Source organism: Sinohyriopsis cumingii, chromosome 5 (genome assembly GCF_028554795.1).
Source record: "Sinohyriopsis cumingii isolate HCF-2022 chromosome 5, ASM2855479v2, whole genome shotgun sequence".
Lineage (NCBI taxonomy): Eukaryota > Metazoa > Mollusca > Bivalvia > Unionida > Unionidae > Sinohyriopsis > Sinohyriopsis cumingii.
This window is the reverse complement of record NC_142965.1, coordinates 117,772,679-117,797,377: the sequence shown is the minus strand read 5'-3', so window position 1 is coordinate 117,797,377 and position 24,699 is coordinate 117,772,679. Positions and strand designations below refer to the sequence as shown.

The 24,699-nt window shown below is 35.2% G+C and overlaps 1 protein-coding gene across 2 annotated transcripts in view; it reads right to left on the bottom strand.

Moving 5' to 3' along the window:
* The window catches only part of LOC149800055 (uncharacterized), a 323,160-nt gene that overhangs the window by 192,391 nt on the left and 106,070 nt on the right, over positions 1-24,699 (bottom strand). For both annotated transcript variants that reach the window (XM_089959611.1, XM_089959612.1), the window contains exons 7-11: positions 20,418-20,726; positions 19,218-19,553; positions 18,255-18,527; positions 16,669-16,731; positions 13,108-13,312 (exon numbers count right to left, since the gene is read on the bottom strand). In XM_089959611.1, the coding sequence (XP_089815737.1) occupies positions 13,108-13,312; positions 16,669-16,731; positions 18,255-18,527; positions 19,218-19,553; positions 20,418-20,726 (1,186 nt within the window). The remainder of the gene's footprint in view (positions 1-13,107; positions 13,313-16,668; positions 16,732-18,254; positions 18,528-19,217; positions 19,554-20,417; positions 20,727-24,699) is intronic.

Here is a 24,699-nt window from a genome sequence, read left to right as displayed (position 1 = left end):
ATATTAATAATTTATTTAGCCACTTGATTTTCTTCTAACTTTAAAAGATCCCTAATAGCTAATATAAAGGGGACCTTGAACTGATTCTGTTGCAGGAAACAGCAATAAATGGACACTCATCCAAGTCCATTTCTGTTTTTCTATGAAAGACATAATGGGTAAAAAACTTTACCAAAGCCTCCTGCCCGTCCGGGGTTGTAGAATTGACCTGATGTGCCTGACTACGTATCATAAGATGCGACTAATTAGGGGCAAACTGTTTGCTGTGGGATGCACCCCGTGTCGGGGGAGGAAAGGATCCTGGTAGTTTAGCAATGGTTTTCCATGAAATACACTACTTTGGCCTCAACTTCATCTAGACGGGTGGTCTGGACGGGCCCAGTATGGACAAATCGGCTAATCCTGCCGAGCTCTAAGAAGTCTTTCTTTACTCCCTCATCTTCTTCATCTTTCTCCTTGTATCTCTCTTGATACCACTGTTGCCCCTATAGTCTATATTCTTTGTCTTTCCCTTTCACAAGTCTTAGAAGACTTCCTAGAAGGTGGTGACTTCACAGGTCAATCAAATGTAATTTTAGCAGCTGAGTATGGCATCTGTGCATCCCTCGCACTAGAAAAGTGTCCCCTTGTTAGGCTCCATGGTGAGAGATGAGCACGGGTGCTGAATTTTAAATAAACCAACATGGATATTTCCACAAAAAAATCCAAAACAAGCGTACCGAAACTGGATCTGAATCAGATGACGAACCATATATTGTGGAGTCATTTCACGCTTCATGGTCATAGTCTAAAAATGCCACAAAACCGCTTGCCTCACTCACCAGTATGGGATCGAGAAAGCAATCACAGGATCGATTGGCACACCAAAAAGTGTCACAAACTTTAAATCGATTTGCCTTCTTATTGAGTCTGAGCGATGATGTCAGACAGAAAATGTCAAGAAAATGAAAACTTTCTTCGCTCACACCACTCTCAATACGTCCAAAAGCGGGATTCGTTGTCGCGACTTGGCTGGTGTCAGCGACACAGATATCATTGAAGGAATGAAAAATGAAGGTGTCACTGCAGTATGCAGAATACGTATTAAACGTAACAACAACCTGCAGGACACCAATGCCATTGCACTCATCTTCAGCAAACCATCAGTACCCAGAGTGGTCAAAGTTGGCTTCTTGCAAGTGAAGGTTGAGATACACATTCCAAACCCCCTTCAATACTATAAGTGCCTAAAATATGGCCATCATGAAGACCGCTGCTCAAAAAGCCAAATATGTGGCCGAATCATAGACCATTATCATCAGGAATCTGTTTGTAGAGCACTTCCGCATAGTGTTAACTGTGGAAAGGAGCACCACGCCAACTCCAAGGATTGTGATACCTGGAAACAGGAGAAGGAAATACAGAGGGTAAAGTACACAACCAACATTCCCTTTCCAGAAGCCAGAAAACTTGTACAGGCCAAAACAGCCGATCCTGGCCCATCCTTCTCCCATGTAGTTAAAAACAATCCCAAAACAACGAAGGACGCTCAAACAGACAGATTTATCCGATTCAACACCAAGTTCTAACACCCACCCACCCCATTACCAAGCACTGAAAAACACGGCATCTACACAAACTACTTGCAATAATACCCAACCACCGAAATCACCAAAACTTAAAACAAATCTACAAAAGGGGTCAGATGACCACATCAAACTCTATAACAGGTTTGGATACATTGAGAACGTGGATGCAAAAGACAAGCTTCAATTTAAATTTATAATGAAGAACAGCATTATACAATGGAACTGTCGAGGACTTAAAGCCAACTACCATTATGTTTTTCTTCTTTTAAACGAACATAATCCTGCAGTAATATGCCTTCAGGAAACTGTTGATAGCATGCTTGTATCATCATAAGTGGTGAAATCTTCAATAGAATAGCTCGTAGACGAAAACACAAGTCACGTGTTTAATCAACACACACAAAGGTAACTCCTTCAAGACCACTACAGAATAGAGAGTAACAGTTGTCTTTCTTAGATCATATCAACATCCCTTTTTCTCTAACGAAACTAATTGAGATCTAAACAAAACATCAATTTATGAACAAGTTAACAGGTTATAAAATTTACAGTTACAAAAAGTACTGGCTTTGGATTTTTTGACTTAGATAAAAATTATTGACTAGACTTTAACTGAAAATGATTTAAAGAAGACAGGATTTTATACTATGCAGTCATCAAAATGCAATGCAAATAAATTCAACTAATTTAGCTAACAATAACTGTAACACTTGAAAACATTTCTAGATCACTACAGGGGATTATTATGTCCCTCACAACTGCATAAAACTGACTCAAAACCTCACATAGTCTTTGAGATAGGTTGGCGTCTTCACTTCGCGCCTGGGTCTTATAACTGGTGTAGTCGCTGATTCCAGGCATGTCGACTCTGGTACGGGACGCCTCTGATCAGGTTCCTTTACATGCGTGTCAGCCATTTGCTCCTGTACAGTTGTTCTTTCCGGTGATTTATCGCGGATTTGTACTGGGATTGATGTCGGTCTTATGTGTTCACTATTTCTCTTGTATTGAACACCATCCGTTGAAGCTACAATACAGTTTCGGTCGTTTGATTCTGTAATAACACCTTTTCTCCAGGGTTTATCTGGTTTGTGTCGGAAATATACAGGCTGACTGTTTTCAAGTTTTAGTTTAATTCTAGCACTGCGGTCATAACTTTTCTTGATACAGTCCTTCCTAGCATCTCGCTTCTTGTTTCTGGGCGACTTCTTTTGAACCAAAGGTAGCATTGATCTTGTTTCTCTCCCAAACATCATTTGGGCCAGACTTAGACCAGTGTCCTGTCTTGGAGTATTCCTTAGTTCTAGCAGTGCTTCGTACTGATCAGTCCTAGAGTTCAGGCATTTAATCATCATGCCTTTTATAATCTTCACACCGGCTTCGGCTTTGCCATTTGACTTTGGGTGATGAGGAGAAGTCACGTGATGTTGAATGCCCCACTGTTTCGTGAACTGACTGAATTCGTCGGACGTAAATTGTGGTCCACCATCGCTGATGATTATTCTAGGTATTCCAAATTGCGCAAACTGCTTCTTGAGTTTGATAATGACTTGACTTGATGATGTTGTGGTGAGTAAATCAACGTCTATAAAATTTGAGTAATAATCAATCGCCAGCAAATAGTTTCTACCCTGTATTTCAAACAAGTCTAACCCAATTTTCTCCCATGGGTAGTTGCCGTCATCATGTTGCCGCAGGGGCTCTTTCTGGAGTTTTGGCTTTCTCTCCATGCAGTGTTCACAATTGTCTGCTAATTGTCTTATTTCTTGATTCATTCCCAGCCAGAAAACGGTTCCTCGTGCTCTCCTAACCATACTGTCAAAGCCAAGGTGGGCACTATGTAAACGTTCTTTAATTTGTCCTCTCCAAGCTTTTGGAATTAAAACAGCTTCCCCTTTCAGTATTATACCGTCATAAAAGCTCAGTGTGTCTCTGATAGAGAAATAAGGTCTCACTTCAGGCTTTAGGTCATTTTTGTTTTTGGGCCATCCTTCTATAATACGGTCAATCAACAACTGACAAGTTGTGTCTTTGGCAGTTTCTCTCCTGATTTCTGTAATTCGCGCATCCGGAATTTTATCAAACATTTCGACCTCACATACTTTCAGCCTAGTCAGTTCAGTGTCATCTGACAAACTATAAGCACGACTTAGTGTGTCCGCAATGATTAATTCAGATCCTTTGACGTACCGAAACGTAACATTGTATCTAAACATCTTCATTAGAATGTCTTGTAGCCGCTTTGGTGCTTGACTGAGTGGTTTCTTCAGGATGGTTTCCAGAGGTTTATGGTCGTTTTCAACAATCACTGGGCGACCATATGTGTACTGATCGAACCTCTCTAGCCCATACAATACTGCAAGCGCTTCTTTTTCTATTTGTGCCCAGTTCCTTTCAGCTGGTTTCAAAGATCTTGATGCAAACTCAAGTGGGTGTCCATCTTGCAGCAGAGCAGCTCCTAGGCCATCTTTACTACTATCAACTTGTAGTACCAAGTCCTTATTTGGATCGTAGATTGCTAACACATCTGTTTGCTTTAACAGTTGTTTCACTCTTTCAAAAGCTTCCGTGCATTGTTTTGTCCATTTCCACGGTGTGTTCTTTCTAGTCAGGTTTCTCAATGGTTCAAGAGTCTCAGACAGATTTGGCACAAATTTAGCCATATACTGTACCAATCCACAAAATCGTTTGATTTCAGTAACGTCCGTCGGAGCATTCATTTCAAGAACAGCTTTGATTTTATCGTTATCTGGCTTGATACCTTGTGGCGTGATTCTGTGTCCATGGAAAGTGATTTCAGGGCCCATATCCTTCTTTCCTTCATTCAAAACAATGTGCCTCTCTTCACAGCGTTTGTAAAGCTTTGCCAGCTTTTCATCATTGTCTTTCTGAGCTGCTATTTCATTATCACCACAACCAACGATGATAATATCATCCGCAATTGTAAATATGCCTTCAAGGTCGCTAAGAGCTTCATTCAGTTTCCGCTGAAATATTTCACTGGATACATTCAGTCCGAACGGTAGTCGAGCCCATCTGTATCTTCCAAACGGTGTTATCATAGTAGTAAGTAGACTGGATTTTTCATCAAGTCTAATATGCCAATATGCTTCTTGCACATCGAGTTTCGTGAATACTTTGGCATTATGTAATCCTGGAACTACGTCATCAAAAGTTGGAAGTCTATATCGTTCTCTCACTAACACTTTGTTCAGCGGTTGAGGATCTAAACATATCCTCCACGATCCATTGCTCTTCTTTGTAATTGCCATCTGGCTAACCCATTCAGTTGGTTCTGTAACTGGTATTAAAATGCCGCGTTCTGTCAGTAGGTCAATTTGTTCTTTCACCTCAGTTCTCACTGCCAGCGGTATGTTGCGAGCTGGCAATGCCCTGGGTTTTGCATCATCTGTGAGTCTGAGGTTCACTTCACCAAGATCTCCGAGGTGGCGTTTGACGCTTCCGATAAAATTATCGGTGTTAATTGTGACCAGTTTCAGTTCTTGAACCGCTTTCAAACCTAGCAAGCAATCTAGCTCATTTGGCACAATTACAAAAGTTACGTTATAAGTTTCATTGTTCACTGGGTTTGTCACTGTCAGAGTTGCCTCCCCTAAGGATTTCGCTGTTGACTTGTTCCACATTCTGAGATGTGACACTTTCTGTATTCTCTGAGATTTTCGGACAAATCTCTGTTGGATTGTATTTACCTGGGCCCCAGTGTCAATGTGAAATGTTACATCACAGTCATTTACAATCATTTTGGCTTTTGCCTTTGAATTGATCGAACTGTCAATGTAGTTAAGCCAGAATTCTTCTTCTGTAGCTTCTTCGGGCTTGTCATTTTGGTCAACTGTTTGCACTTTCTTGCAGCATGATTTGAAATGGTTCTTTACACCACAGTTGTTACATCTCTTTCCCCAGGCTGGACATTTTTCTTTGCTTCGTTCATGAAACAGTCCACAGAAACCGCACTTAAGTTTCGGTCTTACCAATCCAGTACCAGATACACCTGCTTGTGATCGTGGTTTCGCGTTATCAACTTTGTTCACCGAATCATGTACTTTGTCTTGTCTGATTTCTTGCACATGTCTATTTGACTGTTCAAATGCTCGGCAAGTTTCAAGACACTTGTCAAGTTCAAGTTTTTCTTCTCTCAACAACAATTCTTGGAGCTTACCACTTGTGCTGAGTACAATTTTATCTCTTATCATTCTGTCTTTTTCTTTAAAATTGCACGACTCTGCTCTTCTCCTAACTTCGGTAAGGAAATGTTCGAACGATGTAAAGTCATCATATTTCACACACCAGAACCTGTGGGTTTCAAGAACTTCATTCCTCCGTGGATTACAGTAGGCTTCAATCTGTTGCAGAACTTTGTCTAGATCGTTTTTGTCATCTTGATTTGCCCATACAAACTGGTCATAAATGTCAATTACCTTCGGTCCTGCACAGTGTAAAATGATGCTGGTTCGAACTGTCTTGTCTTTGTTTTGGGAACCACTAGCGGTCAAATATATTTCTATCTGTCGCTTCCATCTCTTGAAGTTTTCACTTATGTTTCCTTCAGTAATATCTAAAGTCCCAGGTGGCTTTAACGAGTCCGCCATGTCGAACGAATCAAATCGGGACGAATGTTCAATTAAATGTGATCTATTTTCGCGACCTGGCTTGGTCAAATTTTCGGAGTTTCTTCAACTCTGTGCGTTTGTCCAGCGAAAATCAACGTTGCAGACGTTATCAGGATATGCGTTCACCGCTGCCACCATGTTGATAGCATGCTTGTATCATCATAAGTGGTGAAATCTTCAAAAGAATAGCTCGTAGACGAAAACACAAGTCACGTGTTTAATCAACACACACAAAGGTAACTCCTTCAAGACCACTACAGAATAGAGAGTAACAGTTGTCTTTCTTAGATCATATCAACAGAAACTTTCTTGAAAAATACAGATAACATCACACTTAAAAACTACTCACTATTTAACACCTACTTCCAAAATGTTGACAGGGCCTCATGAGGAGTTTCTGTTATTGTGAACAACAGAGCCCTGATAGCTTCATCCCTTTAAACACAAATCTACAAGCCAATGCTGTAAGCGTCACTCTACATTGAGTGATTACCTTTTGTTCTATTTACATACCACCAAACACTAACCTAGTACCAAAATAATTAGACAATCTTGTTCAACAACTTCCCACGCCATTTGTTTTACTCGGTGATTTTAATGCCCATAACATATTGTGGGGATCAAATCATATAAGGGACAAAGGTCACAAAGTTGAAGACTTCATTTCTCAGCAGGATCTGTGTCTATAAAACACCAAAACACCGACATATTCGCACCCAGCAACAGGTACATACACGCGCATCGTTTTGACAGTTTGTTCTCCTTCGCTGCTTTCAACTGTGAATGGAAGGTCGCTGATGACCTTCACGGCAGTGATCACTTTCCAATCTCCCTTGTAAATATTAACTCTACAATTGATGACGCTATTCCAAGATGGAATATTAAGAAGGTCGACTGGACTAAATTTGAAATACTCTGTTAAACTAGGCTGAAAGAGAATACAGTTTTCAACATTAATGACCCTATTAAGCAGTTTACTTCTATTTTCACCGAGACTGCAGAAGAATCCATTGCCAAGTCTTCATCGAACTGTAAACAAAAACCCCAAAACCTTGGTACACTAAGGAATATAAGGAAGCCATTAGACAACGCCGAGAAGCTTTGAAAAAAAATAACAATCGTCCGACGCCTTAAGGCTTAAGTACATATCGTATTCGCCGGGCCAAAGCTCGCCGCATAATCAAAGAAAGTAAATGAGGATCATGGAAGAAATATGTTTCTTCTTTAAACTCTCGTTCCTCTATTAATAAAGTTTGTGAAACTATTCGTAAAATAAACGGAAAGAGAAACCACAATTCTTTCCGACATTTGAAACTAAACAATAACAATTTTAGTTCACAACAAGACATAGCAAATATTCTTGCTGATAGTTTCTCTAAAACATTCCTCATCACCTAATTATTCAGAAGCCTTCCGAAGATTAAAAACACAAAAATAAATGTCACATTTAAAGTTCACATCCAACAACTCGGAAACGTATAACCAACTGTTTTCACTTTTGAAGCTTATGGAGGCTTTAGACAAGACAAATGATAATCCGCTGGGACTGATGAAATACTTTACCAGTTTCTGAAACATCTTCCAGAATCATCATTAACATCTTTATTAAAAATCTACAATGATTTATGGATTACTGGTAATGTACCTAAAATTAGAAAAGAAGCAATAGTAATACAAGTTTCCAATCCAGGTAAAGATCCTGCCAACTATAGACCTATTGCATTCACAAGTTGTGTGTGCAAACCAATGGAACAAATGATCAAATCTCGGCTTGTATGGTACCTGGAAACTATTTAATATCTCCTTTCCAAAGTGGCTTTCGATATGGCAACAGCACAAATGATCATCTGGTTAGACTGGAAACATTTATTCGCGATGCATTTATCAAGAAGGAACATTTAGTAGCGGTTTTCTTTGATTTAGAAAAGGTCCATGACACGACATGGAAGTATGGGATACTAAATGACCTGCACGATCTGGGTCTAAAAGGCCATCTACCCTCTTTTATATCAAACTTTCTCTCAGACAGAGAATTCAAAGTACGAGTGGGCGCTACCCTCTCAGATTTGTACGAGCAAGAGATGGGTGTGCCCGAGGGCAGTATTTTATCTGTGACGCTTTTTAACATCAAAATCAATAGCATCACCAAGTGTTTGGCTTCTGGTGTGGATTGCTCGTTATACGCTGATGATTTTGTAATATTTTATTGATCAAAGCACATGCATACAATTGAAAGACAACTACAGCAAAATATAAACAAAATTCAAAATTGGCCAGTACTAACGGTTTCAAATTCTCGAAATCAAAAATGGTATGTATGCATTTCTGTCAATTATGAAGACATCATGATAAACCTAAACTCACGCTGGACTGAACATTTATTCCAGTTGTTGAGGAAACAAAATTTTTAGGTATTATCTTCGATAGAAGACTGACTTTTATTCCACACCTAAAGAACTTGAAAGCTAAATGCTTAAAATCTCTAGATCTAATTCAAGTAGTAGCGCACACTGACTGGGGTTCTGATAGAAAAGTCATCCGCCATTTATATAGAACGTTTGTTCCCTACAAACTGGACTATGCTTGCATTGTTTATGGTTCAGCCAAAAAGTCATATTTGAAAATGCTTGATCCAGTTCATCATCAAGAAATAAAACTCGCTCTGGGAGCATTTAAGACATCCCTTTGTGAAAGCCTCCTCGCTGAAGCAAACAAACCACCTTTATCACATCGTAGATAAATGCTTTCCACACAGTATGCTCTCAGATTAAGATCAAACCCTCTGAACCCTGCTTTTTTGGCTGTTTTTCAACCCAGCTACAAAACTTAATACGAAAATAAACCAAAATGCCATACCTTCCTTTGGCATGAGAATCTCACCCAGCCTTTCTAAAATTCAGAAAATGTCCATCTCCGAAACACATCCCTGGCAACTCAAACAAGCAAAAGTACGTTTTACGTTACACGATAGAAAAAATCCGACACAAACCCTTCCATCTTCTACAACTTTTGTCTTGAACTGCTCTAATAATAATAATAATAATAATAATAATAATAATAATGATAATAAAGATCTATTTAGAGAGGGTAACTCAGTTACAGCACTAATCTATCTTGAGGACTCCTATATGTTATTACAATATATATAGTATATACAACATGATGTCAAGAGTCTGGCTTGAAACTAAATAATTAAGTAATTTTAAAATGCAAAGTATCAAACCTGGAATACATGCACAGGCATCAGTGAAAACATAAAAATGTTTAAAACATAATATACCATCACTTTAAGACATAAAATCTCATTCTGCATTGAAAATTCAATTTTAATAATAATGTAAAAATACAGAAAAGCAGGCGGTACTTTTGTACTAGAACTGTTCAATTTTGTAAAGATTTAATCCAATTATGACATTGATTGTGAAAAGATGAAACGCTAGGAGCCTGCCTTATGTCACTAGGAATGTTGTTCCATAACAGTGAACCAGTATATTGAAAACGTTTGTAAACAATTCCTTCTTTGGCCTTGGTATAATGTAATTTTGTCTTCTTATGGACCTTAACTTTGGAGTACCATCAGCATCTCTTTGGTGAAAGATATTGCTTAGATAGACAGGAATGTCTTTTCTGGATACTTTATACATAAAATTGGCGTACCTAATAAATATTCTTTCATGTATTGTTAAAACCTTTATGTTATTCATTGCATCCTAAAAAATGTCTATACTTTCATCTAGAATTAAATGGCAAACCCTCTTTTTGGAGTCTTAAAAGTGTTGTTATGTTTGAGTTAGATGTAGTACCCCAAATTACATTACAGAAGTCCAGATATGGCTGAATATAACTTTTATAAAAGATAACCCTATACTGAAGAGAATTGTTTTCTTTGATTTTCCTCAGTAGCCAAAGATAAGAATTAACCTTTTTGAAATATGTTTAATGTGAACAGAACAAGTAAGATTGTTATCCACGAATATACCAAGAATTTTATCTTGAGAGGTCATATTGAGGCTCACATTATCAAACATGGAGTTTGTCGCTATCTATCCTTGTTAATTTTTGTTGTGTTCTAACTAGTAGGGCTTTCATTTTTTCTGCATTTATGAACATACTGTTTTCCTTGCGCCATACCTAAAGTCTGTTGAGAGCATCTTGTAAGTTATTTTCAAGTACTGTCTCAGATAGTGTAGTATCATCTGCATAAAGGTCAGTGGAAGAAACTGAAGTTCCAATCTTACGAGGCAAATCGTTGATACATAGAATGAATAACAGAGGCCCAAGGATACAGCCTTGTGGTACTTCACAATTAATATTTTTACTGTCAGTAAGTTGACCATTTAAAGATACTTTTCGCACTCTATCAGTTAAGTAAGACGTAAACCAGTTTAGGGAGTTTTCACTGCATTGATAGATTTTTAGTTTTTCAAGCAAAGTTTCATGGTCTACAAGATCAAAAGCTTTACAAAAATCAACCATGATAGTGCTTACCAATTATCTTTGATCTAATACTTTCAGCCATTTGTCAATCAAAGATACAAGTGCAATTTCAAAGGAGTGATTCTGGTGAACGCCAGACTGATTATCATTAATAAGATCATAAGTGTTTAAATAGTACAGAAAATAATCATGTACATGTTTTCTAGTAATTTGGAGAGACAAGGAAAGATAGAGATGGGTCTGTAGTTATTTACATCATCTTTTGTTCCTGCTTTATGTAATGGTATAACCTTGGCAGTTTTCCATGTTTGTGGAAATTTATTAGACCTAATACTTTCATTGCAAATGAAAGCTATACTCTATACAATTGCAGGTCCAGCTGCCTTTGGTAGACTTGGTCCAATCATATCAAGTCCTTTAGCCTAAAATGTGTCTATTTTTTAATATATTTCACCACAAATTCGGAACTCATTTCAGGAATTTCAAATTTTATACTGTTTGGTAGTTTATTTTAAGACAAAAATGTTTGAGTTCCAGATGATCAGATGAATAATACTGTGATTAGTATTGATGGCTCCTAAACAACCAGCCAAATGCGTTGCATGAACTAGACTAAGAAATTCCTATCGATAAAAGAAATAAACAAGTTGGTACTTGTGTGTCCAAGTTTCGCCAATAGCCATCTGAAACAAGTAGAAGATATTTTGATCTTGTTCCTGTGAGACAAGTGATTGTGTTTTAGCACCATGACTAGAATTAAGGGAAAGAGTAATCAAAACAGTTTCACTGTGGTCGATACCTATCAAATGATCCATACTAGGACAAATTACCTCATTTAAAGACTGACCTATAAATGTGTCAGCTGAAGGAACAAAATCATAATCCACAACTTTCTCAAAAGCATTATTTACTATATCTCTCTTGATATGAACTTTTAATTTGTATTGTTTCCTTTCTTTTCTCTATGACTATATGTTAAGCATATTTGCATTTTCTAACTGACCTTAGTGTAAACGTAAGTTAATGACTGAAAAGTGACATTTATTTTCTAAACAACGCAAGGCATAGTTAACAATTCTCTATGATTATAAATTAAATGTTTTACAACTTTAACTGACCTACATCGTGCCTCCAGAATTGTTTCTTAGTTGTTTATATTAATGTTGGTTACTTGAAACATTATTCATTCCAACCCTAACATCAAAATTGCAATCAGTCTTATTGTTGTGTTCAGTGTTTGTTTCCGTACATTTAGTTAATAATATTATTCACTGCTTTGGGTATGATTACTAAGTCTCAATTGGGCAATGAAAAGCAAGTAATAGCATTCAGATTAAAATGCCAGATAGAAACAGAATAAGAAAGCTTCAGCTTTAAAAAGAGAAAGAAGACAAAGTGTATTTACTGCCAAAGATATTGAAGTCTACAAACCCACCCTCTGTCAGTATATCAAAATACTGATTATGTTTTGGTAACATACACTACTTTGCTTAACAGTTAACAGTCAGGCCTATGTGTATGGAGTCGAATAGGTAACAGGTGTTCTCTTTATAGCACACTGCACTCGGTACCTTTGCTACATGTTTATCGAATGGCCAAAAAACTATATACTCTGTAAACAAAGGGTTAAAAAGTCAAAACATTAAAACTGCTGCTCGTAAAGCTGATGTAAATTCCTTGACTCAAATTTGTCAATAAGTCTTCAACTCAGCAATTTTTATTTTTTAGATCTGATTCTGGCACAACCTTTAGGAATCAAATGTCTCATAATATTGATAAGAATCGTTATTTCTTCATACTTGTACATATTGCAAGATGAAAGGACACATAATCTCTGATTCTTAAAGACTGAACAATAAGCACAGAACCAAGACAGAACTGATTTAAATGCTCCTATTTCTAAGAGAGCAATGATAGGGTTAAATATTGACAACAATAAAAAAGTTTTATCAATCTAACTCTATTCTCATTTTCTTATAGGGAATTTTGCCCCATACATGACGAGAGCTCCTACATCACTTATTGGTGATTCTGCCAAACGTACTCTTTCTAAAAAGTTAAGGAAGACGGGACCTTCTCAAGGCTTTTTATTATTAGATACTCAACATTTATCTGAGAATTCTTCTGAAGAAACTGGTTAAAATATAAAATACTTAGTTATATTAAATGCAAAGATCTTGTACTACTTTGTGCTGCACTTGTCCGGTATTTTTTAAAAATCAGCACTTCAGAATAATTACTGGAAAATTAGTATTATATCCATCGATATCATGAAGTCAGATTAAGAATGATGCCCCTTAAAACCTGACAACTAATAATTCAGTTCGTTATTGACAGAAAAGTATTTTCAAGGTCTCATAAATTGTTTAAAACTAAAACCTGTTGTCCAACATTTTGGCAACTCGGCAATATACATGCTCAGCGGCAATCTTTAAATTTTGCATTTCTCCACGTGAACTTATGTAACTCACCCATTCTTAATTTCATATATGCTGTCTAAAAGGATGTTAAGTTCCTCTTTCCTGGACATATCACTACTTGAAAGTTTGTCCTCAAGCATTTGTTTTGTGGTTTCTTCAATATCAGGCTGATTTATCATCCATTCAGTCAGTTCAACCAGGTCTAATTCCTCCAAAAGAAACCGCCTTTCTTGGTCGGCAATTTTCTGTTCGTAGTCTGTAATGAGAAACTAAATAAATTTTTGGTTGTTTTACAGATTTGGTGTTGGGGGTATTGGTGTTTTAGTTTTTCTCAAATTGTATTATCTTAATAACAACTAGGCAACTCCTTCAAGCCTCAATTTTAGGGACTAAATATATGCTTTCTTGCTTGGCAACATCTTTTTCATAATCTGAAAATCAGACCTGCATATGTGCCGTATTTCTTAAAGATTCTGCTTCCATTGATAATTGGCCAGATCTGAAGGGCATAGATCCTCAAAGAGAAATTTCACAGAACAGCAATTTATTCTTCTAATTTAAATCAGATGAACACATATATGTTCCTTTTTTTAAAACGTTTTTATTAACTATTCTCTGTACACAGGTAACACTTGGGAAGTGGTACCATCCATGTGACTACCTCACCAATCATTCTAAGTGCACTTTATTGAACAGGGAATAATGGTCAACAATAGTGCATAGTACAATAATCTAATTCCAAACCCACTGACAGAGAGCAAAATAAGGAGGACGACAAACATAAATAAGTCAACAGTCTCAAGCAAAGATAGAAGGAAAGAGAGTGAGAGTGAAAAAGAAAATAGAAAGTATATTTATTGTACTCATTATTTACGTGAAAATAGACAATTATACACATATACATGTGCAAACAGTTATATATATATATGTATGTATATTTGTATTTTGTAATTGACATTAGTCTAAAATCAAGTTCATGGTGTATATGATTAGTGACTTTTATTTTGTAAATAACATGATATATAGCAAACATTTATCTGTGGGCATAGATTAAATATTAGGATCATTATTAATGGAGGTAACATGTTTATCTGATCCTGTGTCTAATGTAATGACTTTCACTTGAAACTGACTAAACTTGTTACAACGTTTAATGTTTTACAAACTCAGCTCACCTTCATACTGTTAATATTGTGTCTTATTAACGCTGTTTATTGGATAAATTATGCATTTATAACTCATCATCCCAATTGGAATCAGTCTTACTGTGTTCAGCTTGGGGGGATTTATTTATTGAAATTATTCATTGGAATTACAAAATGCTTCTTAATACTTTCTGGACTAAATCATTACTTTCGAATTACAAAGAATTTTGAAAAGGACATTTTGGATTATATTATTGTTATACAATAAAAAACATCACCACATTTTACTCAACTGGCACTGTGAACGTTCAAGACTAGAGGCACATCAACAAATTGCATACTGGAACTTATCTGAGTGTGTAGTTGCGTTTTTGTATTTTAGATTTTAGCTTCAACATGTTGGGTCATTTTGCTTGTATGTCTGCATTCTGGCACTTTATAGTGATGTCTAGCATTGGGGCATCATACCGCAGGCACATGGTGATATGTCCCATCCAGCCACATTATCCAACCTGTCTTAACATTGATCACTTGACGCTGAGAGCCAAACCAGGTAGCTTCAAGCAACATTTGCATACGTTTTTGGTACAATGACTTAGCCAGGGTTTGAACCCACAACATCGCATATCCAAGGCTGATACTTTAACCAGTTAGGCCACCAGAGCAGTCAAAAGTATTTAGAACATCTCTAGAATAAAATTGGAACTCTATTCATTTGGACTAGTGAGAGAATTTGTAGGACTATTTAGGATTTAAATCGCCAGAATATAAGTTCTTTAATTCCCATCCATATATTCATGTTACCACTAGATTTGTCATTCGCCCGTTATTGCAAGTTTTATACAGTCACTATATTTTCTTTATTTCTTTATTTTACTTGCATTTTGTTATCATTTTAAATCATTAAATTCTCTTATTAACAATCTCCCAAAAATACATAAATTAGGAATCAAATAATGCCTTAAACAATTTACTGCATTTACACCTCTGAAACTAGCTTACATTATACCTGTGTATCTACATGTTTTTCTTTCTTTCAAACACAAAGGAAAAGAGGTAATCCCTCTCTCAATGCACAAAAGAATAATTTTGTCTATCTACATATTTCAGTTTATTTTAAACTGTTGTTGTAATTTGCGAACAAAGTACGAATCATTCTAAAAAAACTGTCAAGTTGTCATTTGTTATCAATCTTTATCTCGTGCACAACTGATATACATACATATATATATATATATATATATATATATATAGAGAGAGAGAGAGAGAGAGAGAGAGAGATACAGATACATAATTTCAGTTGTAGCAGAAAGAGATTTATCACTGTATCTCTTTTGTTTGGGTTTATTATGCAAGAATTCTCTTTATGTAACTTGAACATTTGCAGGTGATTAACGTTACCCCTTCCCTTATCCTCCTAATAAAGCTAGTAAGTAATAACACTGTTTTGGAAACGTTCCAAGAAAGGTAAGATAAGGTCTCTAAAGAGTCATTACATAAATAGCACATGCATGTATGGACTTTTCGAACTTCATTCAAAAATGCATTTGTTAGTAAAATCTGTGCATTAGTTTAGTTTGAAACCATCTCAGTGTAGGACACTTAGTTAATTTAAAGGGCACAAATGTATTATTATCCGTTACTATCAACTTTAAACTCATATTCTGGATTCCATTTTGTGTTGCCTTAGGGGTACTGACCCTGAGTTTTTATATGTATACCTTTAGAACCCTTTTTTATTTAATGAGCAAAATTACAGCTTTGTGTAAAATATTGCCATCTTTATTTTAATTAATGCTTTAGGATATTGACAGACATTTCAAACGTATGCCATATATTATCTATATTAATTCAAGTTCCATCTTCTTTGGTTAAATGATTTAAATTAAACAAAGTCCTATTTTCACCTAGTGCATGTACAGAACACTAGAATTTCCGATTTTAATTTAATGATTCATACAACTGGAGTTTGAAAAAAAAAAATAATTTCTAAAGCCAGATATCGCACAATTCTACAGAAGTAAGCTTTCAGTCTACAAGTCCCTATAATGCAAAAATCATTTTTCACTATACGTTGTCTTCAGCTTATAGCAGAAGTACCAGTGCCAAATAATTACATCGAACTTGATTATTAAAGAATTTAATTGCATACCTTAATTAATATAGTCTTTTGAAAGATACATGTCATGAATGCGTACACACCATGCTCACACATTATATATATATATATATATATATATATATATATATATATATATATATATATATATATATATATATATATATATAAGTAATAGTGAGACTAATATTAAGAAGAGGAAGTAGCATATAAAAATAACTGTTAAATACTATACAAGTCTTTAAATCCAGATGTTTATGTAATACCTTTACTAGTCACCTTATACAAATATGTGAAACTTAGGCGCTTGAATACAGATAATACATATTTGGTTTAGGAATTACTTGCCTTCTCCTCTCATGCTATCATCTTTTGCATCAAAGTCAAGGTAGAAATGTATCTCATCGTTACCTATGAAAACATATTAAGATTTTTCATGTCTTATATCGTAGTGAAACATAATAATTATGTTTTACATGTTTCTTTACTATTGTTAGCAAATATGTTTTGTGGTAAGGTGTTTGTTTATAGCCCAAGGGACAGTAAGACTGAGGAGACAGATAACTCAAGAATGACACTGCAAGAGGAGCGTTGTTTGAGTTCAGAATTAGGGAATAAAAAATAACATACTCCATGATTGTCGCTGCAGGCCATTTTTACTGACCTCAGTGTAGATTATATATAGAACAAAAACATAATTCATATCAAAGTTACTTTTATAATGGAATAGCTTATCAATGCACACTTCCTACATTCTTTAGTCTTACTTTACATACATACTGAAGCCCAAGTGCATGAAATTGTGGGCTCTGATGCCCAAGACATAGTGAAGCCATTCACAACATAAATACCACTACGAAAAATAAATAATGAAATACACAATGAAGAGAGAATGATTGGCTATTCAGCCAGGATATTTCATTATCGACAGTAACAAAATTCATCATTGTTCATGAAATTTGATGCATTACAATATTTCTCTCTCTCTCTCTCTCTCTCTCTCTCTCTCTCTCTCTCTCTCTCTATATATATATATATATATATATATATATATATATATATATATATATATATATATATATATATATATATTCACATCCTGAAAATGAATGCATTACAATCCAATAAATCTATAAGTAATATTCATATGCACACAAACGTAGAAATACGTGTAATATATTACTTAATTTTTTTAAAAATTGGAGGCTCCGTAGGGGCAGAGGTGGGACTTAAATTCTACACAAATATTCTTATTCTCCAACAAGGATTGCCCTCTAGTAATAATAATAATAATAATAATAATACTTTATTTATAGAAGGTGACTCATTAGTCAAGACTATTCTCCATTGAGGCCCCCTTTAGGAGAGTATAACAATGCACATTATATGAAGATAGCAACAATAACTGTTTGTTTTAACATGTTAAGTATTAATATACTAAAATCCACCATCTATTAGAAACACATACATACTCATGATATCTCTTCTTAAATACTGTAATATTTTCAGCAGAATTTATATGTAGTGGAAGCTTGTTCTACAGAACTGTACCAGATTAGTGTCAGCTCTGTTTCAATTGCTCTGTTCTTGGTTTTGGTGCTAGACGTTTTTCCTTGTGATATTGATCTCAACTGGATGCAAACCGTCGTAACTAATGATTCTTCATTAGATTCTAAATATAAAGGTGTTATTTTTTCTCAGACAGTACAATGACCATCAGACAGTACAAAGACCTTCAGACAAGCAGCAGAGAGGGTGTTACATCTGAGCAATAATCCACTGTAGTATAGATTGCGAGTTTCCATATTTAAATATTTCTTGATTCTGCTCAGTAAGGCGATTTTGGATAGCCTTTCATATTGCTAGCTGAAAGCAAAGTTTAAGAAAAGAAAACTTGACAGATCTAAAGTTGATATTTTAAAATTAAATCATACCATTTTTGCTAGTGGACATGATGAAGACCGTGATGTGAACCGGATTACTGATGTTTATTTGGGTTTCCAAATATCCTTTCCAGAGAAGATCTGTTACATTCTCCTGTACAAACTCTCTGGTCAATGATGCTATGTCAAAACCAGCTCCAGTCATAAATTTTAAAATGATGCAGCCATTAACTGCTTTCTTGAAATGAAGGGTTGGAAACATAAAACGAACCAGGGTCACTGGGGCATTTAGCCATCGAAGGTACCACTTTCTATCATGATTTCCTTAAAAGACAAGACAAATAAAATTTAACTCACCTATATCAGTTTCGTACCATTTCTTTGTGTGATGATTTTTAAGTTTTAGAAATATTCTCCAATAATTACTCAATATATAGAAATGGTAAATATTAAAGAAGTTTGGTTCATTCTCCTCTGAGTTATAAGGTAAACTAGTACTACAAAGAAGTTGATGTTTGACCTTTGTAGAAGTGGGTGCCTTTAAATTCTAACTTGGTTACCTCATATTTTCAAACCAATTACTCCTTTAGTTCTAAACAGCAGTGTTCATTGTATTACGAAAGCTGTTTTATTAAATTTCACTATTTTGTGTATGTCAACATGTTTCCAACCTTCAGCAATTTCTGATCTGAATGCTTCGTTGTTTTTCTTCTTGTACCTCACTAGTAGTATTAGATAAAATACTTTTACGCCAATGAAATTTCTTGCTGTCAAGCAGAGTGAATGTAAAACAACTTTAATATAAACAAATTCAACGAAATCACCATCCCACATATCAGTGCTGGCCACATAATACATTTAGTTAAAGTCAGAAATATTTTGTTTTTCAAGAGGATCAATCTGAATATGATGAAACCAATGTCAGTTGAAAGTTGCAATGTTAATGTACAGAGAGTTTAAGGAAGAAAGGTTTGACTAGCTATCCAGTAACTAAGTACAACATATATCATCTACCCTTTCTCTTCCTGAACTGCATCCATTCTTCATACAAACTGGCCCTTAAGAGACTCTTCAGCTCATTTTCAACATCCATGTTGCAAAGGTTCATTGTCTCACACAGCTTTTGTATTTTTGGATCTGAATTTTTGCACTCTAGTACGTTTGAATGATCCCGTACGCTGAAATTGAAGTGGGCCAACATGGCATCATTTATGGAATCAACAACCTCCTTAGAAGCTGATAGGCAATTTTGAAAGAAAAGAATGTCACTATCATCAAGGATGGCTTCTGAGTCTGATCGACTCATTGCATTTGTCACTTGTAGTGCACGTTCCTTAACTTGCTTAAACCCTGAAAAGAAAGACAAAATGCCAAATAACTTGTTTTCAGACTGATGGATGATATACTTAATGCATATAACTAACTACTAAAAGCATGTCGTAAAATGTCAGCATCAAAACGATACTTCATGTTGTTGTCAGTACATATACTTGATGAAATAGCTTGGCATGATCTTTCTTAAATATTATTGCAAATAATAATTGTCACTTAACCTTGTTATTAAAAGTACTTGTTTTTCTGTGAGTTGATATAAAGAACTTTCCAAATGTGGCCGGGTTATTTACTATGTAAAATAAATTAGTATGTATTATCAATTATTTAAGTCTTATTCATATAATACAATGTAAAAATGTTGACTGGTTATGAAAATACTTGGCTACGATAGTAAAGAAAAACAAGAAAAAACATCATACTTGTTTAACCTCTCTCGTTATTCTGAGACACTCGATGCTATGCAAATATTATATATTGTCATAACAGTCTTTCATAGGTATTTCTTCTTGTATTGCAAATTTTCACATAGACACGGTAGAAATAACACAGTTATGCATCTTGTTAACTTTTTAAACTAAGCAAAGATTGTATTAAGGCCCATGTCACCGACATTCGGTGGGGGGAGTGAAGTTACTTCAAAAGAAAGACCGCAATATCTCAATTGTGTATTTGCTTCGAGCACTTTCGCATAATCCTGGGTTTCAATTAACTAGATTCAATATCAACTGAGATGTTATGGTGTTGTGTTTGAAGTGGAAGGTCTCCCTCTGGAGTGTGCTAAAATTATTTCCTGATGTATTAACATTTCAGTAAAGTACATGTGATAAAACTCTCCTGAATGATACATTTATGATGAAGAACTATCTATCCTTTTCTTACTTGATCTATCTTCATCTGTAACTTTGGTTGCTTGTAGTTCCCTGAACACCTTTAGGTTTACAGATTTAAGTGCCCTGACAAAAGTCTTCATCTGGTCTGTGTCTCCAAGGATAATTTTTTTCAGTAGAGTATCGACACAAGGTTTTCTTCTTTTAAGGTTTGCTATTGCTTCATGTTCATCCTTTGTAATAAGTTCTTCTTTGAAAAGCCATTCAGCTATTTTGTCCACATCTTTCTTTAACAAGTTTGATTTGATATACACAAACTGCTTTGTCAGACAGATGAAACCATCTGGACCTTCTGCAATGCCTGTAAAGAGTTATATCCATGTACAATGCATTTTAAATGTCCTTAAAAGAGCAACAAAAAGGCTATCTTGTATTAGTGATTAGTATTAGGATGATGTTTCAAATCAGCCTTCTAACTACTATGTAGAACATCGATATACCCTTATGGACTGAATATTAAAAAGTCAGTTACAAGCATAATAAGGTGGTTATCCAATACCAAGAAACTCAAAAATGTCTACATAGACCTTCTCACCAGAAACCAAAATATAACAAAGCAAATACCTTGATGTTGTAATCATATTTAAAATCTATTTAAGTAAGTTATATTGAATTAAAGTAAAACATTACTAGCAACCTTATACATGTAGAAATAAAGAATAACGCAATTGCATCTAGGAAATTCAACGAAATCAAAGTGATCTTAAGAAAATTATTTTAGGCAGCAATGTCAAAATGCTAATGATGTCTTTTAATGAAAATGTCAGGTCTATATAACTACAAAATTAATTTCGTCCCCCATGTAACGTAGCCTGGTTTGTTACATTTTAGGTCGAACTACCTTTATATTTTGCATCCAAATGAAAATTCAAACAAGGAGATAACCTAACAATAATGTGTATGCATCGTTTGTGTCATAGTTTTCACAGACTAACAAAATTAAACTCGAAATGCTTTATACGCTACTGACTCAGAAAGCATTATTAATAGGATTCGGTTTTCCGTCAGCCTCACTATTTATAAGCAGATATATAAAGTTGCTAAAAAGAATGTTGCTAAGAGAGTTTATGCAGCAAAATCAGCATACTACAGTACTAAGATCATAAAACGTTCCAGCTATGATGAACTCAACAAGATTAAGAACAAGCTAATGTCAAGGAATAAATGTTCACCACTTTCAACACCTTTCTCTCCAGTCGACCTTTCCGAACCTGTTTGCAAATTTCTTCCCCAACACAGTTCAATCCATCAGAGATAAGCTGCCAACACAATTTCAACTGACCCATTGTCACCATAAAGTCGTGAATAGAATCTATATGACAAACTTTAGTACCATTTGAACCTGTTTCTATAGATTTGGTACATACCACTGTGATAAAGTGCACCTCAGAGTCATGTGAATTTGATCTGATTCCAATTTCACTATTGTTTGAGTGATTAGATTAATTATTGCCTATAATAACCGATATTATCAATACTTCACTATCATCTAGGAACTTCCATCACCGTTCTAAACTACCATCGTAAAGCCTCTGTTGAAGAAACTGACACTTGACGCTGATGATGTAAAGAACTACCATCATGTTTCTAACCTCTAATTCATTTAAAAAAGCTTTGAAAAGTTGTTCTATTACAACTTGTATCTCATCCGAATTCAGATTGATCTTGTTAGCAATGTACAGTCTTCATGTCACCTTTTTCATAGTACTAAAACTGCCCTTCTGAGAGTAGTTAACAACCTTCACTATTTGGGTAGCGGAAAGATTACAATCCTCACCCTCCTTAACTCTAATGCGGCATTTGACACAAAATACCATGATATACTGCTTCACTGTCTCCAGCATGTTTTTGGTATTCATGGTTCTGTCTCATTATGGTTTAAGTCCTTCTTAGCCGAGAGGATCAAATTGTGCCCTTAAATGGAAGACAATCCATCCCAGTTGATCTATGTTTTGTTGTTCCACAAAGGTCTTTTCTTGGCCACGTTCTCTTCATTATCTACACTCAGCCACTCTCAAGAGTCATAGAGTGACATCTAGTGTCCCACTAATTGTACACTGATGACATTCAGATATACAAACTGAAGTTGCAGCTACCATTCAAAGCGTAGAGAGGTGCATTTTTTATGTGTAGTCATGAATGACATGTAACAAGCTGCAGACAAATGATGATACAACTAAAGTCGTCCTGATCACCACAAAAAGAATTTAGTTTATACATCCTTTACCTCAAACAATAACGATCAGCAACATTAAAACATCAACACTAAATTCACACCATCATCACGAAACCAATGTGTAACTCTCGACAGGATGCTCTCATTACACTAACATGTAATGAACATATGCAAGGCTGTATATCTGAAATTGAGACTCATCAGCTTCATTCGCAGTTTGATTTAGATTGATGCATCTAAAATATTTGTGTGTTCCTAAGTACTTTCAAGACCGGACTTCAGAGTGTTCAAAACACAGCTGCTCGAATCATCCTTAAAGTACAAAGAACTGAACACACATCCCCTGTTATGTAGGCTTCATTGGCTACCAGCTCCATCCCGAATACGACACAAAAACGCATATTCTCATTCATCCCACTATTGAGATGAAATCATGCAGACAACGTAACCAGGGCCCATCTATGTGGAATGATTGCCCATTAATGTTAGACAGAAGGGCACTGTGATCTCATTCTAGAGTTCTCTTAAAATTAACTTTTTTGACATTAAGTACAGACTTAGAGACTTAATAATGTTTGTTTCCATGGTTGTTAGCATGTTTTTGTTTTCATAGTGTTTGTTTTTTGGTCTCGTCCATGTGTGTGTGTGTATGTGTGTGTGTGCGTGCGTGTGTGCAGGCGTGCGTGCGTGCGTGCATGTGTGTGTGTGTGTCGTATCTAATCTTTTAAACCACTTAGAGCTTCTAAAGATTAGGCACTGTACTAAGTCATTATTATTATTATTATTATTATTATCATTACTATTATTATCATTATAGGATGTTTTCCACCCATATAATGCCACACATGTATGTGTAGATGAAACAAGATAAGTAATTGCACAAAAAGAAGTTAAATGAAAAAAATACTTGGCCAGATTTGAAACATCATGGCCTATGTGACATCACAGAAAAAGGGATCCTGTCTACTTTTTAATGCGCTAAGAAACAACAAATCCTGATAGCATTTTAGTTCTTGTCATGACAAAATTATAACTCTAAATAAGGTAAATAAGGTCATAAGGAAAATCATCAGAAAAAATTGTCCTCATATACTGCAACAATCCTAAATTTGCCTAATTATTTACAATTTTTCCAATATGCTAAAATTATGCAGTAGGCAGTATCCCAAATCTACAACAAAAGTTATCTCTGTTATAGATAATGTCATATATTATGATTTTAGAAGAGTAATATGAAACAGGCAAAATGTATGACTGTACTGATCATTACGTTACTAAAATTGAGACATACACGAAACTTATAAAGTTGCATATCATTTCAAAGTGAGTTAAACTAATATGCATGTGCGTTTCCGTTTACTGATATTATCATCACTGTCATCATGATCACAACCAGTCCTATCATCATCACACTCATAAGTATTATTATCATCAGCCATTATTATTTAAAAAGTGTTGCATACCATATCGCTTTGTGTTTGCCATTGCGATTACAAGAAAATTCTGTGATGATCAATATGATATTTATAAGTGTTTGCTTTGTGTAGGCCTGTGCCGTTATTACAAGTGATGCTGGAAGTGATGATTCATGTTTCACTGAAAGTAGACCGAACATTAATATGAACAATAGAATCTGAATCAGATCTGTTGAATTGCCATTCTTAGTTCAAGTACAAATTGTATAGCTAGTCTTTCTTTATATATTTACTACATGAAGCCAAGATGGCTGAGTGATGGCCTGTTAAAGATAGCATGATGAGCCGTACCATCGTAGATTCCTACCTGGATTATTCGGCCGAAATTAAGGGCTGATTTGGACCAAATGAAATATAATTAAGTTTCATCTAAGATTTAAATGTGACATTTACATTTGTTTAAAATATGGTATTTCTCATCAACTCCCAGGTATGGTGAATAGTTCAAATATGTAGATAAGGAAACAATACCTCGATTGTACGCATGATAATCAGGATGTTATATATATTGAAATTGAAAAACGTAAGACTGTTTATTCATCGGCAATTTAACAGTGTAATATTTTTAAAGTAGCTCTTTCGCATTTGCACAAAATTTTAATAGTTTTTTGTTCTTGATAAAT